Below are 16,960 nucleotides of genomic sequence, written 5' to 3'. Positions count from 1 at the left end.
AAAATGAAAAATTTAATAAAAAAATCCCAAAAATAGTGGCGTTTTTGTATAAAAGCACCACTAAAGAACATGTTCTTTTGCGGCGTTTGTAAAAAATGCCACTAAAGAACATGTTCTTTAGCGGCGATTAGAAAAAAAACGCCGCTAAAGAACATGATCTTTAGCGGCGTTTTCCCTTAAGCGCCGCTAAAGAACATGTTCTTTAGCGGCGTTTTTTCCTAAGCGCCGCTAAAGAACATGGTCTTTAGTGGCATTTTTTTACAAACGCCCTAAAGAACATGTTCTTTAGCGGCGTTTTTTTCTAAGCGCCGCTAAAGAACATGATCTTTAGCGGCGTTTTTTTCTAAGCGCCGCTAAAGAACATGATCTTTAGCGGCGTTTTTTTCTAAGCGTCGCTAAAGAACATGGTCTTTAACGGCGTTTTTGTTTGTAAACGCTGCAAACATTTGCGACGTTTTCATTAGCGGCATTTTTTCCGGCGCTTGAAGAAGCGCCGCAAATATCTTTAGTGGCGTTAAAAAGCGCCGCTAAAGGCCTAAAAAAACGCCGCTAAAAACCTGTTTTGGTGTAGTGCTCTATGCCATCTAGGTCTGAGAGAATTTCTTTAAACACAATTAAGTGTTAGTGCATAGACGTACCTTCCTCCAAACGATGAGTATAAAGGCGTTGCTTCATATGCAACTTGCTAAGGTTTTCGACATGCATAATTGTTGTAGTTTTGCCCATAATACAGCGGTAGTCTTCTCCTTTCAGCATGTCCTGTTGAATTTCATTCGATAGATGCAGATGTAATTGCGTTAAAGCCTTTCAATCTTTACGCTTCTTTTCTTTCTCTGTCAATGTCGAAGGCATCTTATCTACTCCTAGCAGGGCATCCTCCAAATCCATCTGCGCAAGAACTACCTGCATCTTTATCTGCCACAGCGAGAATCTGGTGTTGTGATCCAATAGCGGAATATAATACTTTATTTTCGTCATTACTATGATCAAAACAAACAACCTGAAAAAGCTCTGATACTAATTTATTAAAAAATTAAACGTCAATACTGGCAATATAGAAAGATCACAAAGAAAAAGAAAGAAAAAATAGAACACACAAATTTTACGTGGAATACCTTTCGGGGAAAAAACCACAGGTAGAGAAGAAAATTCACTAATGTCGAATTCGAATGATACAAAGAGGAGTTTCGACTACATTTATTTATAAGTTAAAAAAACCCTAATTTTAATCAATGTCAAATATATTATGCTAATAAATGCTAAATATATTATACTCATAAATACTAAATCTTCTAGAAAGAAAATATATTTTGTTTAACCTTACTCGCAAACAATCTCTTAGAATTTGGGTCACACAACTCAAACATAAGCAAATTTATTAATCAATATTAGCAATGTCATACATAATGGCAGAGCTAGAAAATTATTTTGGGGGGCTGAAATTAAATTGTATATTTTTACGATAGTAAAAATATAATTTGACTATTTTAATAGTGTATATCTTTATAATTTTTAAATGATTAAATCAAATTTTTATCATTTTTGATGTCAGAGTACAATTTTACCATTACTAATTTAAAGTTTTATAAATTATAAAAGGTGTAAATAATTTTTTTTTTCATTTTAATAGGGCCAAGGGACTAACTCCTTGGTTCCGCCACTGGTCATGTATAAATAAATTATGAATAAAAGCGTACATAATTTTAAAGATTTTGCATATGAGTAACAAGTACAAAAATAAATTTAAATAAAAATTATTTTTTGGAAGGTAAATAAATTACAACTTAAAATTCTAATCTAAATTATTATTATTGAAGATGACATAAATAACAAATAGATTAAATATAAAAATGGTAAAAAAAAAATTCTAGAGTTATACAGATATTTTTTTTTTTTGGCTTATATCATATAGTGGAGCATACAATTAAAGTGAAAGGAACTTGGCCAAAGCATTTTGGACAATGTAACTGGCTATGATAGAACAGGTTTTCTGAGTGGGGTGAAAAGAATCCCAAAACACAAACTCGTCGGCATTGGAACATGTAAAAGGATTTCTCCGGCTGCATGCGTATCCCATTTCGAACATCCCTGTTGCACAACATGCCACCGCCGTTACCTCGAACCCTGCCCATCCAATTATTTATATAAATAACATTAAATCTGATATCAGTTTACTTAAACATAATTTAACAATATTAAGGCAAAAGCCATACCATAAACTGCAGGCTTTTGAATGATTTTCATCAAAATACCATAGGGATCTGAAAACACCATCTGCATTCCATGAAACTTTTTATTCTGTTTAATCACTAAAGCATTCAGTTTCCCATTGAAATCGGCTGCCAAATTGTTGAAACTATCTACACACTCGCTTCCACCCATAAGGTTCCCGGTTCTCTCCAACGGCATACACCCCATCGGAGGCAGCCCTCCTAACGATATCTTCCGGGCTCCAAGTTCATACAGCTTCTCTGTGAAACTTGCGGCGATCCCAACCAGGAAGCTTTCGTATTCTTCGATGGTGTATTCCGATGAACGGCCTGGGATTGCGTAATAGTTCTCCAGGAAATCGTTCGTTCCCACGCTTATCAGGTATAAAGCCCCGCTGATTACGCCGTTGGCTTTCCTATCTCCCAGATAGGCTCTCAGTTTCTTTTGATAGTTCTTGTAGTACTCCAGTTGTTTCCATAGTGGTATCACTGACTGAAAATTAAAATTTGAATATGCATCGTTTTATTAGAAAAAAAAAGAAGAAGAAGATGAAGTGCGGGAACTTACGAGGACATTGGAAGTGGCATTGTCGTAGCCGGTTGCGGCAGAAGCAAAGGTAACTCCGGTGGCGAAATCGGATATACTATAGGAAGGATCGAGGTAAGCAGGAATTGCCGGTTTGAGGCCGAAAGCCTCGGAGATGAAGTCGGTTGTGATTTTGCCATTGGAAAATCTTCCCGTTGGACGCCTACCGTTGAAGTCTCGACCATAAGGTTGAAAATTGCTCCTAGCTACGGTGGGGATGTAGTTGTTATTCCCAGAATCAACTGAGGAGTCCCCGAACACTATGATTGCTGGAATTTTGCCCCCATTAACCAACACCAAAAATTGAATTGAAAGGAGCCATAAGATGTGTATCGATGGCGCCATTTGCTTCAATTCCATAGATTTTCAAACAGACTATATATATATATATACAAATGTGGTAGGGGTGGGGAGGGGAGGGATCGAGCTAACTTTCTTATTTCTTATTTTCTAACTTTCGGATGATCAAATGGTTGGAGGAGGGCTTTTATATGCGTAAATATATATATATTCCAAGCTGACACAGAAAATGATAATAATAAATAAAATGTTAAAATTTTATATAAATACAAAACACTATAATTGTATGTAACTATGATATGGTAATATATATTCCAAAAAAAAATATATCTATATATATAATAATTAAGATGGAATGTTGGTGAAAGATTTAATAGCTACTTGAATCAGGAGTAAGCGCTGTTCTTGGGTGATGTAATAACGGCCAGGTTGGCTAAAGACGTCCAAACATTTGAGACAATGGTTCTTATTGCTTCAGGCTTTAGCTAAGTCCTGTATCATAATTAAAGCTTTTTAATGTCTTTCATAAATACAAGCTATTAAATTTAAAGATAAATTAATAATACATTAATTTTAATTAAATGTGTTATTTAGATTTTTTATATAGATAATTTTAAAATCTTGATTAATTAAAAAAATGATCTGTTTTTTTTATTATATACATAAATGACTTGAAATTAACAATAAAAATTGACGAAGCTAAAGAGAATGGTACTACCAACATGTCATGTCAGCCACTGGAATAAAAAAATTAATTTTTTAGTGGTGCCAAGGAGAATGGTTCAACTTAATAAATATTAGGAAAATACTATTATTTCTCCTTGGCACCACAAAAAATATTTTTTTTATTCTGGTAGCTGACGTGGCATGTTGGTGGCGTCATTCTCTTTGGTTGAATAACGTCATCAACTTTTACTGTTCATTTTAAGTCATTTACCTATATATATCAATAATAATGTTAACAATTTGTGAGAAATGGATCAAACCAAAATTTTATTTATAAAAATATAAAAAATTAAAGTTGCATGTATAAAATTATACATTAGACCAAAATTTATGTCTAATTATGAGATTTATACCTTAAATTTATGTACAATAAAATTTTTTTAATTTGATTAAAAAACAGTTAGCGTCCTTAATTTATATTTTAAAAAATAAGATACATGATGGTTTAACTTTTGTGAAATTAAACTCCATCAACAATATACGATATAATAATTTTAAATATAACAAAATTTATTTTGATGACTTTATGATTCAAACCGAATTAAGATATTTGGAGTAGAAGCATTACATTTTTTAATAATTTATTGATAAAATTTGAAATTAATTTAATAAAGGCATCATTAAAATTAATAGCAAAAGCAATCAACTAAACCCGTAAAGCATACGGACTACTTAAATTAAAATGTGGGAAATAATTCAGATGATCTAAAAAGAAAAAAAATGTGGAGAGAGATTTATTATTGGTGGTGTTATTAGTAGAAACACATGCAAGTCGTTGGTGTGTAGGTCAAGGCCTTGAATTGGAAGGGCTTTCCCAACTAGAAAGGTGGTGCTTTACCTGCAACTAACCCCTCATTTATTATATTTTTCTATGATTTTCTTTTTGGTCCTCAACCACATTAATTGGTATATCCCTTTGCGACAATCAATTCAATTACAAGGTTTTTACTCTACCATTGGGACCTTTGTCGAAATTTGGATATTGAACTTAATGTAGAGTTTATATCAGTTGTCAGATTAATTGGTTTAACTATGAAAAAAAATTATAAATGGACTTAATTGTTTGTTTTGTGTTCATTTTGGGTTTTTTTTATTAGTTTTGAGTGGTTGTTTAGTGGGTTATTCAAATCTTTTGTTTAGATCAATATATCGATTTGATTTATTAATTCGATTCTATTTTAACAACACTTACATCAACAAAATTCTTTTTCATTAAACTAGTAATATTGTTGATAGGGATTATTAATTTCTATATCATTGTGTTCATTATATAATTACCTTCTTTATTTTTTTTCACCATTAAGGATGGATACTATAGTAAACATCTATATTATTATAATGTATTTGGATGATAACAAGTTAATTTTGTGTGTTTAATGTACTTATTTCTGGTCAAATTTTGAATAGAATGTTACTAAGCTTGGGATTTCTTGTTTTAATTTTGTCAGAATGCAATTAGAATACTAAAGTTCAAGTAAACAAGTAAATTCAGCTAAATTGAAACAAAAACCAATAAAAAGGGCCAAATTAAAAAGTTACAGAATTTGTGGTTGAATAAAAATCGGATTGTGATTTTGTCAAACTCTATGAATAAAAAAAAAATCTGATTTTAGTTGCTTGTTAGGCATAATCCTAAGAGCAATCATGCAAAATTTGGCATATGAAAAGTGTATAAATACCTTATAATGGTGGCTTGAAAAAGACACACTCGAATAGAATTAAAAACAATTCTTATATTTTCTCTCTCACGCGTAGTAGCTATTCAAGTTTACTTCTTCTTTTTTTTCATTTCCTTATTTTTTGGTTCAATTATTTTTAAGTCATTTCTCCTTTTCACTTATCACTCTTACATTCAAATCCACTTTTAAATCGCAATCGAGTATGATTAATTTTATACTCAACCAAACCTCATTTGGCCTTAGGCCGATTGTAGTTCCAATAAAAAATGGTGAGATATGAACCTGCACTAGAACCTTACAACATGGTATTCATTATCTCTCCTGTATATGGGATAGTCACATTTGTCCCTTGAAGTTTATCTAATTTCAGCTCAAAGTGCACGTTGGGAGGGAGTTGTTTTGGCGTATAATTGGAAAACGAGTTGGTCGTCCGCCATATTTGAGTTCCCACGAACAAATTGGTATGTTCAATTGGAAAAAGTTAGTTGAGTTCCGTCAAGGGAGATATGATTGGATTTAAACAACCCATGCAGTTGATGCTATTAAATCGAAATGGACTTTTTTAGATCGCAAGGCTACTGAGATCTTGAATTACGAACGCATGTTACATGGTTAGATAATCGATAAAGGTTGGTTTACAAGTCGTACCGGGACCAACTACACAAGGAAGAGTTGACGATTGGGGCGTCCTTGGTCGCTATAACCAACTTATCGTTAAGAAGAAAGAATATATTTTTAAGAATCAATTCAAGTTCGGAGTGTACCGAAGCTAAGGCTAAGCATTCACATATTTGATGTACAAATTTAATTTAAATTATTCGATTTTATTTTGCAACCTTTCTTATGTTATTATTTCATTTTATTTTATTTTTTCTTTATCAACTAAATTCCGCCTTTATTTATTTTTTAGCTCTGCACGTATAGGTTGTGGGTACGACAACTGCCTAGACACAAGAATTTGGTTACGTAAACAGGAAAATTAGGAGTCTCAGTCCCTGTGAGATCGATCCTACTTCTCTTTACTATTGTTTAATTAAGTTAGAACATAAGAAATTATATTTGGTGGTTTCGACGCCCATCATTGAAGTTACACAAATTCAATTAGTAGATGTTAAAAAAACAAAAAAATTAATAAAAATAAAAAAAGGTTAAAGGGTACAATGTCATTTCAAATTTTTATTATGCTTTTTTTCTAAAAATATTTACTTTTCAAAAATTCTACTCAATAATTTAAAAAATTGTCCACTTAAAAATCTTAACCACATATGATAATTGCGTATTTAAGACTCAAACTTGAATACTTAATAACTCAAAAATTCAAGCTTTATAAACAATACCAAGATTTCATTAACTAATCGTTACAATTATTAGTAAATCAAATGATGAAATATCATTCAAAATGAAATTAAGTGAATTTATTTTTAAATTATTTTAACATAATACTATATTAGGACATATTTACATATAGGTGAAAAAATTATGTTAAAAGATACATTTATAACAAGTTGATGTAAAAGCAAATTAGGATGCTGATGCTTGGAATTTAGACATCATAATGTCCTAGGTTTAAGTTTCATGATAAGTGTGTGCTTTTTAAATTTATTTTAGGCCTAAATTGTCTTTTACAAACTTTATATAAAAATATAGAAATACAATAATTTTTAATAATAATTATTATACTTATGTAAAAAATTAATTTTTTTAATTGAATCAATGTTGAACCAATTTGTGATAGTATTTTAACCAAATAATAACAATTTATAGAATTATCCACTATTTATGTCTTAAATATGAGTTAGTATTTGATATATTGAAAGTGTACTTTTTTAAAAAATTTCACAAGCGGCTTTAAAATATTGTTATGTGCCTTGAATACTTATCAACCTCTTAACCTTATTTGTAGAATTTAAAAATTTCACTATTATTTCATTAAATATTAAGACAATTACTTAGTACAATAGTTGTGAAAAATTTTAATTTTGCAAGTGAGGTTTAGTGTAACACCCCTAACCCGTATCCGCCATCGAAATAGGGTTTCAAAGCATTACTAGAATTTACAGATCACTTAAAAAAATTCAATTAAATACTTACCGATTCAATGCATCATATAAATAAATATATTACCATTCAATCAACAGCTTGACACTTGTCTAAGCATCAAACAACAACATTGTTAGTATACTAGTACATATTTCAAATAAATTCAACATTGATATACTATTTTCTCGACATGTCACACTTGAGTTTTAATAATTGTTTTTACTTACATAATTTCCTTGTTTCAAACATATTAAAGATAATCATATATGTACATGTCATAAAACATATCATTCTCTTACCGTTTCTTCATAAGTATATATCATTCCTTTCATTATATCAATATTTCATGCTCCACCATTTCCATATATTTTATGTATATTTATTCCGGTAATAGTTTATATCAAACTTAACATAAATTATATTCCATGTACCTATACTTATTTCATTTATCTATCTTCTTAATTATTTCATACAACTATTTTGTACATATATTTCCATATGACCAATTCTTGTAAACATTTCATACAACCATTTTGCATGACCAATTCATAAAACCATTCATCATTTGATACACATTACCTGAATATTAGTTGTTCAACAGATGTCTTGGCGTCTCTCATCCACGATCTTATTTATCTTCGACATGATGCCATAGTGTCTTTCAACTATGGTCTTACTCACTTTCTGTCATGTTGCCATGGTATCTTTCAACCATGGTCTTGTTCATTTCATGTCACGTTGCCATGGTATCTTTCAACCATGGTCTTATTCATTTCATGTCACGTTGCCATGGTATCTTTCAACCATGGTCTTACACATTTCATGTCATGTTGCCATGGTATCTTTCAACCATGGTCTTACACATTTCATTTCAGATAACACATTTCCGCGAACCTCATCCTTACAGCGGGATTACCAGTCCAGGCTAAATCTCCTGTAATGTAAACTCATAGAGTATTGTCGGGATTACCAGTCCAGGCTAAATCCCCTGCAACGACAATTACTCTAATGAGCTTGGATCTGAATTACTAGTCCAAGCTAAATTCAGACCCTAATTCAAATTACCCGTCAGGGCTAAATCCATTTTACACATATTCTTCGGGAGGGCTGTATCAGGATAGGATCACCCGTCTGGGCTAGATCCTTTTTACCGTCAATTCCTTTTCAGAGATCCATCGAATTTTCCTTTCATTGAACCAGGATTTCTTCCCATTTTATCAAATATATCAATGTTTCATTAATTTTCATATAATGAACATTCAAATCATATTCACATCAATAACATACATTTCAAGCATTTAAGAATATAATTCAAGTTACACGAACTTACCTTATTGCTTGTTTGTGTTTATAATTTCATTAATTCGATATCTTTTCTTTTCCACGATCAAGTCTCGTATTTGAGTCGTCCGGATATTTATAAATAAATTTGATCATCATTTTCATTCGTTTCATATTCTAATGCATTTAATTAATGCTCTAGGCAAAATTACCATTTTACCCCTAAACTTTTAATTAATGACGATTTCCTCCTTAGGTTTAAGAAAATAAAATTCTTGCAATTTAATCCTTACTTCCAGCTATTATTCTCATACATATTGATAACAGTCCATGAATTCTATAAAATATCAGAATTTTCCATAATTTCAACACTTTTTAATTTAATCCCTAAAACATGTTTTCCCCCGATCTTGAACTAAATTAATAATTTCATTCAATTTTGTAATTTAAATAATAAAATAATCCATTTCATGCAATTTGGTCATTTCTGAAATTTTTACAAAATTGCCCATAAAGTTTTAATTTTATTCAATTTAGTCCCTGAGCCTAAAACATGCAAATTAGCCATGCTAGATGAATATTCATACACATTTTTCCTCCTCCTCCTCTTCATTCCACATCCTTAGTGTATATAACACACTTGTAAGTAACATTATCTATAATTTTTATTATTTACTTTTATGAATATTCAAGCTGTCCATCTGTGTCATAGTCACTAAATTATTTATTTATGGAGATATAGAACTCAAATTTAAGATCCAATAATTTTACCTGAAACTATACTCATATATATTCTTACCATAAAATTTTCAGAATTTTTGGTTTAGTCAATAAGTACAGTTTATCCTTTAAAGTTACCCCTGTTCTGCTGTCTGACAGTTCTGACCCTTCTTCACTAAAAATTAATTATCTCTTCGTACAGAATTCAAATTATGTTCTTGTTTATTTTTATTTAAAATAAACTCATTCAGGATTCTAAACATATAAATTTAAGCCCATAATTATTTTTATCCAATTTTTTATGATTTTCCAAAGTCAGAACAGGGGAACCCGAAATCATTCTGACCTTGTCTCACAAAATTTATTATATCTCATGCTTTACAATTTCATTGCTTACATAATTTCTTCTATAAGAAACTAGACTCAATAAGATTTAATTTAATATTTTATTCATCCTATAATTATATTTATACAATTTTTTATGATTTTTCAAAGTTAGACTACTGCTGCTGTCCAAAACTGTTTTAGTGCAAGATATTAATTACCATGTTTATAACACCCTTATTTTCTTTTTCTACACTATTTTCTCATCACTTTCTCTTATTTTCTCTTCACTAGCATATCAAGAACATAGGACCTTATGTAAGAAAACTATACTATAACATTATTTCCATGCTTTCTCAATAATAACAACTTAAAAATATATTAAAATTTTGATGTACTTACCTTTTTCTATTGATTCCAATCTTTAATTTGATTTTCTCTCTCCTCCAGCTTCTATTCCTTGAATCCAATTTGAAATTCTAACTCCCCATAGTCTCCTTAACATTTTTCTCTCTTGGTAGCTATGGAAATTCTTTTGATTTCTAGGCGAAAATAGTGAATTTTTGGTGGAAGGACCAAATTGTAAAGAAAAGAAAACTTTCTTTCTTTTCTTCTCTTCTAACGTTTGCATGCATGGAAAGATGATGAGAATTCTTCATCTTTCCTTCCTTATATACTAAATAAATAATAATAAAATAATAATAAATATCTCATTAAAATATTAATAAAATAATATTTATCTAATTAATTAATTTAAAATATCATCAACATAATCATTACATTCTAGAATTCTCTCTCTTACTAATTGACCATTTTGCCCTTCATGATCTTTTAGAATTCCATCCTTGAGTCATCACTTAATTTGGTAAAATTGTCATTTAGTCCCTCATAAATTTTCACCTATTCAATTTGGTCCTAATTCATCCATTTTTCTTAGTTTCTAGATCATTCTACCTTAAAATATTTGCACTATTGGTCCTTCAACTTTTTCATATTTACACTTTAACTCATCAAATTTTGAGTATTTACTCTTGTGCAACAAGACTTTTCTCATCTTTACAATTTAGTCCTTTCTTGAATTAATATATCATAATATACTTTCCAAGGTTGACACAACTCAAAATTTTCCTTTTTGTCACTTTATTTTCTTATTTTACTATATCGAGGATAATATCTTACTGCAAAAATTTTCGGGGTATTACATTTAGATTTTATCACATGCTCTTAAGTTTATTTTTAGAAAAATGAAAATAAATAAAGAATACTTGTGATAACAATAAAATCTTAACCCACTTATGGAATTAAAACTTTCAACCACATATGTATCAAATAGTTATCCTAAAAATTAACCGAAATAACAATTAGGGTTAATATGTAGTTTGCCCCTTGAATTTATCCAAAAATACCTAGTTGAACTTGAACTTGTCCAAAAAATTACACTTATTAAAATTAATTTATACTTTTAAAAATATTTTAATTTTTTTATTTATGTCCACGACATGTCATACTAAGAGACTACCACGTGTCACCATTGGATTAGTCATCAATGTCACGTCAACACAAACTAATTGTGTTAGTGTAAAAATACTAACCTAGACAACAAAATATAAGTTCAAATACCAATTAAATAAAAAAAATTAAATACCAATTATATACTTTTGGACAAGCTCAGGGCAATTACATATTAACCAAAATAACAATTGTAACATCTTAGTAGACCTGATTATGGGCTGAGCTACTCGCCTAATCCTGAAGGCTTACTTAAAAAGTGGAAGAGTTCGGGTAAAAATATAGGCCTAAAATATAGGTTTGAACAAAAAATAAGGTCTATTTTCTAAACGGGTTAGGCCTCGGGTAAGATTTTTTGACCCGGGTCTGGCCCAGATCTACCTTTTTTTTTCTGCTATTTTTTTGTTATTATTGTTTGGATATTGTATAACTCTTATTTTATTTTTAATTTTACTACTATTTTAGAGACATTTGTTATAATGATTTTTTTAATGTATTTTTAATTTATTGAGAAACATTTATTGTAATTGATATATTATATTTTTTAAATTTATATTTATGTAAAAAAATTAATAAAAGTAAGAAAGACTCGGATTTAATATTATTATACGAGTCGAATTTAAATAAAATTTTAAATTTATTTTTAAATCAAATCTAGAAAACGAATATAAAATTTTACATTAACCTAACATAACAATAATCAAATATACATGGAAGTCTTAAATTCAAAATAAAGAAGACAAGACATATACCTCAAAATAGCGGCGCAGTTAATAAGGGGGATTACGAGAACGATAGGAATGAAAGGTATGCATAACTAGAAATGTTGTGTCATTCAAGATTTTTGTAATACTGAAACAACATTCTTATCATCATTTTATACCATGTCATGACACCAAGTTATTATTGCTTATATCTTTTACTTCCACTTTAAATGTGATGCTTTATGGGTAAATTGGTTGGCTAATTTTTATAAGTTTCATTTTTGTTATTAAAAATAAAAATTTGTAAATAGAATACTGTGGTTATAAAACGTTTTTATTTTAATTATTTTTCAGTTAGTAACTTTATTTTAGTAAAATTTCATTTTAATCACTTATTTTATTTGTTTATTTATTTTTTACAAGAAAATTTCCTTTTTAATTTTTTAAAATTAATTTTAATTTTTTTGCTTAGTAAAAAGGGAAAAACATGGGAGATTACTTGAGTTTATGAAAAACTTTTATTTATGCGGGAAAGATCACTTTATCCTTTTAATTGTTTTTAATTTTAATTTTGTCCCCAAAAAAAACTTGAAGTTTTAAAATGAATTGCTTGGATTTTTATAGACCAATTTGGGTTTCTACAGAGAAAAATCATTTTATTTTTATTTTTTAGAATTAATTTTATTTTTTTCAAGAAAAAGGTTTTTATTGGAAAATTCTTAAATTTTTATAGGGAATTAAGTTACAAGGAAAAACTTGATTTCATCTTCGCTAATGAATAACTTATTTCTGTACAAAAATCCATTTTTTTAAGAAAAATTATTAAAAAAAGAAATGAGTAACCAAAATGAAAATTTATTATAGTCACGTGACTAAAATAAGTGAACAATAATATTGAATTAATAACGGGAAGCTAAAATGAAAATGTTTTGTAATGGCAGTGCCCTATTTGCAATTTTTGTATTTTTTTAATGACCAAAATGAAAATATATGAAAATTAAGTGCTCAACTATGTAATTTATATCCTATGTTTAAACTTGAGTTTGAATTCCTTTTTTTTCAATACTAAATGAGAATCATAAAAAAATAAATTAAAAATAAAATTTATTATTAAGCTCTAATTTATTCAATAGCTAAAATTAATCAAAATAATTTGATTTTCTAACTGAAATTCAAACAACTTATAATTACATATATCTCGTAAACGTTGTATATATTTAACAGATAAAATAATATATCATTTTGTTAAATATATATCACATACTTACTAATATATTTAACTTATTTGATTTTTTTGTGTTGAAAGTTGTTGATACAAGAATGTAATAAGAAGGTCAAAAGTGATACACTTAGTGGGTTGAGAACTACAAGTGACTAAAGTGAGGAACGGAAGATTGTAAAGAGTTGGAGACAGATAGGAGTGTGCAAAATTCGGATAAAACCGAAAAAATTCGGTTAACCGATCGAATTTGGTTAATCGATCGGTTAACTGAATTAATTCGGTCGGGGGTCTGTTAATAATTTTTTGAGTTTTTGGTTAACAGTTAATTCGGTTCGAAATCAGTCGATTAACCGAATTTTTTCGGTTTAACCGAAAAAATAATAAATAAAATTATAATATATTAATAGCCCACTATTCACTCAAACCCAATCCAATATAAATCCAAATACTCAATTCAATATATATTAACCCAAGTACCCAACCCAATCATAAAAATTACAAATAATTTAATAAATAAAAATAAAAATCTAAAACAAAAAATAAAAATAAAAAACATATAATTTTATACAAGTAATTCTGTTAATTTGGGTAATTCGGTTAATTCGATTAATTCGGTTAACCGACCAAATTAACCGAAAAAATTTCGGTTCGGTTAATTTTTTTTAAAAAAAATTAGTTCAGTTTAAAAATTTTAAAAGGTTAGTTAATTCGGTTAATGTTATTTCGGGTCGGTTAACCGACTACACATCCCTAAGAGAGATTAGTTGAAAGAGAGAAGTGGTGGTTGATAGATTAAGTGTCTTCTTTGTTACACATCCTAAGAGAGATCAGTTGAAAGAGAGAAGTGGTGGTTGATAGATTAAGTGTCTTCTTTGTTATGAGGTATGGAAGATTATATAAGAGGGAGGGCAATGTATTGGCCATATGTCTTCCTTGGATTCGTAGGCCATTCATTCAGTGCAGGTTGCCCTTTAGGTGGATTATTGGATTTAACATGGAGTGGTACGGTATGCTGATGATGTGTAACTGTGGTCTTGTTAGTGTGGTTGAATATGGCAGAGTTGTGCCCTTGGCAAGTTGTCATGTTTGGCCAGGCATAGTGTCCTTGGCTCCCCTCTCTCTCATCGAAGGAAGGGTTATAAAGTGACCTCCTTTTAAGACAAGGCGCTTAATAAAGTTTCCTTTAAGGGTTAGGCGTGCGGCGATGCGTTTTATATATACGTAATATACAAATAAGGGTTTTTTTTGAAATATTGAATTTTATAATCGATGACTTAATTATTGATTTGATGACCAGACATGATTTATGAAGATGTGTGCTAGCCATTATTTAGGTTGTGAGCGTTACAAGCGTCATAATAAATTATGGGGTTGTGGCACTTTTCAGTGGTTGTTATTGTTGTTTTTTTTTTTGGGAAACATGCATTAAGGGTGCAAATGTCATATGTTTGGATGTTAGGCTCAGTTTTCTCTGTAAAGAGGGGACTTTGTTTCCTTCACCTACGCTAAATAAATTTATTAAATTCTCTTGCTTTTGCTCTGAAAATTCTTATCTTTCCTCCTCTGCAAATTCTCCGCTTTCTTTCCATCTATATTTTCTGCAAATTTTATTCGTTTTCTTCTACCTTGGTTTTTCGTGGTCTGAGGTTATTGGTGTTCTTTGGGTTTCTTTTTAGTGAATTAGGTAAGCACTTTTTCCTTTCTCTTTTTGATTTGAATATTGCTTTTACACTTCGAGTAGTTCCACCACTGGTGGTAAAAGGGTTGATGGTAGTAAAGGTAAGGTTGCTGCAGGGAAGAAGATGGATTGGGGTAAGAAAGAGATCGGTGGATATGTTTATCAGCAGCGGGTCCTTTGAATGTACAACAATGGAGGAGGAGATGCAGACCTTTTTAGAGTGTCACAAGTTTCTACTAGATAATTACGAGTTTGAGTTTTCCTTTCTCCATGGAGAGAATTTGTTGAGTGCAACTGTTATGGGTGGTGAGGGTGAAGGGCCAACATTCTTCATGTCTTTGTATGCCTTGGAGGCAATGTTCCATCTTCGCTCCGCCCATTCTTCATCGAAATGTTTAACGCTTGCAAGATTGTGCCAGGGCAATTGGCATGAACCTGTTGGTGGGCCTTTCTAGCATAGTTCATGCATCAATTTTTTATTAATAATAAGATGGAACAACCAAGATTTTTTTTAGAAATATAAAATAAGCTTTTAATATTCATTAATTATTTTAAAACTTAATGTTACTTCTTCACAAAAAATATACCAAACTGTATACCACAGGCATGGAACTGACAGAAATCTTAAGGGTTTGATAATAATAATAGATATAGGAGTAATGGTATTAAAAAAAGATAGTAACGAAATTTAGTTGATGAATAGTGAAGTTGATAGTAGAGTACAGCGTATTTTACAAATTACAAATTAATGTTAATCAATTATGTTAGGGTATTAGTGTATTGAAGTAATCCAAGTGTTAGTAAGATAAGGTTGTTGCCTAAAGACCAGCTCAAAGATGCACACCACTCCTAACAGCATTCCTCAACTCCCGATGGAACTCCCCAAATAGTAGAACTAATCAATCTTTAAATACCCCACAACAAAATGCAATCAGCAGAGAAAGGAAAAATCACACTCCTCCATTAACCCATACTTCCCGTCTTTCACCTGATAAAAAGGGATATCACTCACTGTGCTTTGGGCATACATCTCAAAGACAAACAACAATGGCCGTATCCAGACGAATGATCGTTTTCTGCTTCATCACGCTGGTGGTGTGTTCTTTCTTAGTTAAAGCCAGCAACGCCAGTCAAAACGATCATGGGTGCAACCATGGCGGTGCTCAGCCTGGCGATAGCCAACGTTGCGAAGATACCCCCGAAGATGAAGACGACTTCGATGACACTTTTAAGCTCGTCAACAACATCAAGATAAGGATCTAGTTGGGCGCCGCCCGGACTCCATTTCTTTGGTTCTTCACTCAATAAAAATGGGTGGTTGCGAAGCTCTATCTCTGTCTTCCATGCTTTCTGAGATCTTTCAGTTTGGCATCCTTTAATTTACCAGTTGTTGCAGTTTCTTTCTTTTTTTGTTTTTCTCGTGTTTGGATTTGGAAGGGTTTAGCATTTGTTTTGGTTGTTGCATGCTTTTTTATAAAACTGCATTTCTCATTTCTCACTTTGTTTTTTCTTTTTAAATATTATGGTTGTTAATATACCATTTAGGTGTAACTATATACATCATCATCTTTAGATTATATAATCATTTAATTCATAGATAATCTAAAAAGTTATATAATGATACCATCTGAGTGTCTACCTCATTATTGGTTGTTGGGAAATATTTAACATCTTGTCAAAATCATCTTTTATCTTGGAACTGGACAAGAAAAAGCCATTTTCCAAATCCATTAATTGAAACCTACCCTTGATACCATAGAGCAGACACCTTGTTGAGTAAATTGTTGAAAGCTATCTTCCTCCCCAGTAATTTGATCACAATTGATAAAGCTATTTTCTTTTCAATAAACCTATGAACACGATCCGAAAACGTGATGGAAGGAATTTCATTCACTGTCTCCGTCGTCACAACCACATTCTGTCACTCAAAATCTTCTTTCATACAAACATTCCCATGTGGAATCGATGAATCACCCATCAA

The 16,960-nt window shown here is 30.4% G+C and overlaps 1 protein-coding gene and 1 long non-coding RNA gene across 2 annotated transcripts; one reads left to right on the top strand and one right to left on the bottom strand.

The window, feature by feature from the left end:
* Positions 1 to 1,854: 1,854 nt before the first annotated feature.
* Positions 1,855 to 4,142, bottom strand: LOC107922948 (GDSL esterase/lipase At2g04570). The gene is made up of 3 exons (XM_016853152.2): positions 2,779 to 4,142; positions 2,214 to 2,703; positions 1,855 to 2,124 (listed from the first exon to the last, which is right to left on the bottom strand). The coding sequence occupies exons 1-3, from the start codon at positions 3,154 to 3,156 to the stop codon at positions 1,925 to 1,927; spliced, it is 1,068 nt and encodes a 355-aa protein (XP_016708641.2). The 5' UTR covers positions 3,157 to 4,142; the 3' UTR covers positions 1,855 to 1,924.
* Positions 4,143 to 14,682: 10,540 nt separating this feature from the next.
* Positions 14,683 to 16,477, top strand: LOC107923220 (uncharacterized). Its single transcript, XR_001691550.2, has 2 exons — positions 14,683 to 14,985; positions 15,096 to 16,477. It is a non-coding gene; the product is annotated as an uncharacterized lncRNA (long non-coding RNA).
* The last annotated feature ends 483 nt before the right edge of the window (positions 16,478 to 16,960 follow it).

This window comes from Gossypium hirsutum, chromosome A11 (genome assembly GCF_007990345.1).
Source record: "Gossypium hirsutum isolate 1008001.06 chromosome A11, Gossypium_hirsutum_v2.1, whole genome shotgun sequence".
Lineage (NCBI taxonomy): Eukaryota > Viridiplantae > Streptophyta > Magnoliopsida > Malvales > Malvaceae > Gossypium > Gossypium hirsutum.
This window is presented reverse-complemented; position numbering and strand designations above follow the sequence as displayed.

What these genes read in the sequence shown, in the direction of transcription:
- LOC107922948 (XM_016853152.2), bottom strand. Translation starts at nt 3,156, where the DNA reads ATGGAATTGAAGCAAATGGCGCCATCGATACACATCTTATGGCTCCTT. An exon ending in ATGCCACTTCCAATGTCCTC is followed by an intron (nt 2,704 to 2,778) that starts GTAAGTTCCCGC and finishes TTTAATTTTCAG; the next exon opens with TCAGTGATACCACTATGGAA. An exon ending in TCAAAAGCCTGCAGTTTATG is followed by an intron (nt 2,125 to 2,213) that starts GTATGGCTTTTG and finishes TTGGATGGGCAG; the next exon opens with GGTTCGAGGTAACGGCGGTG.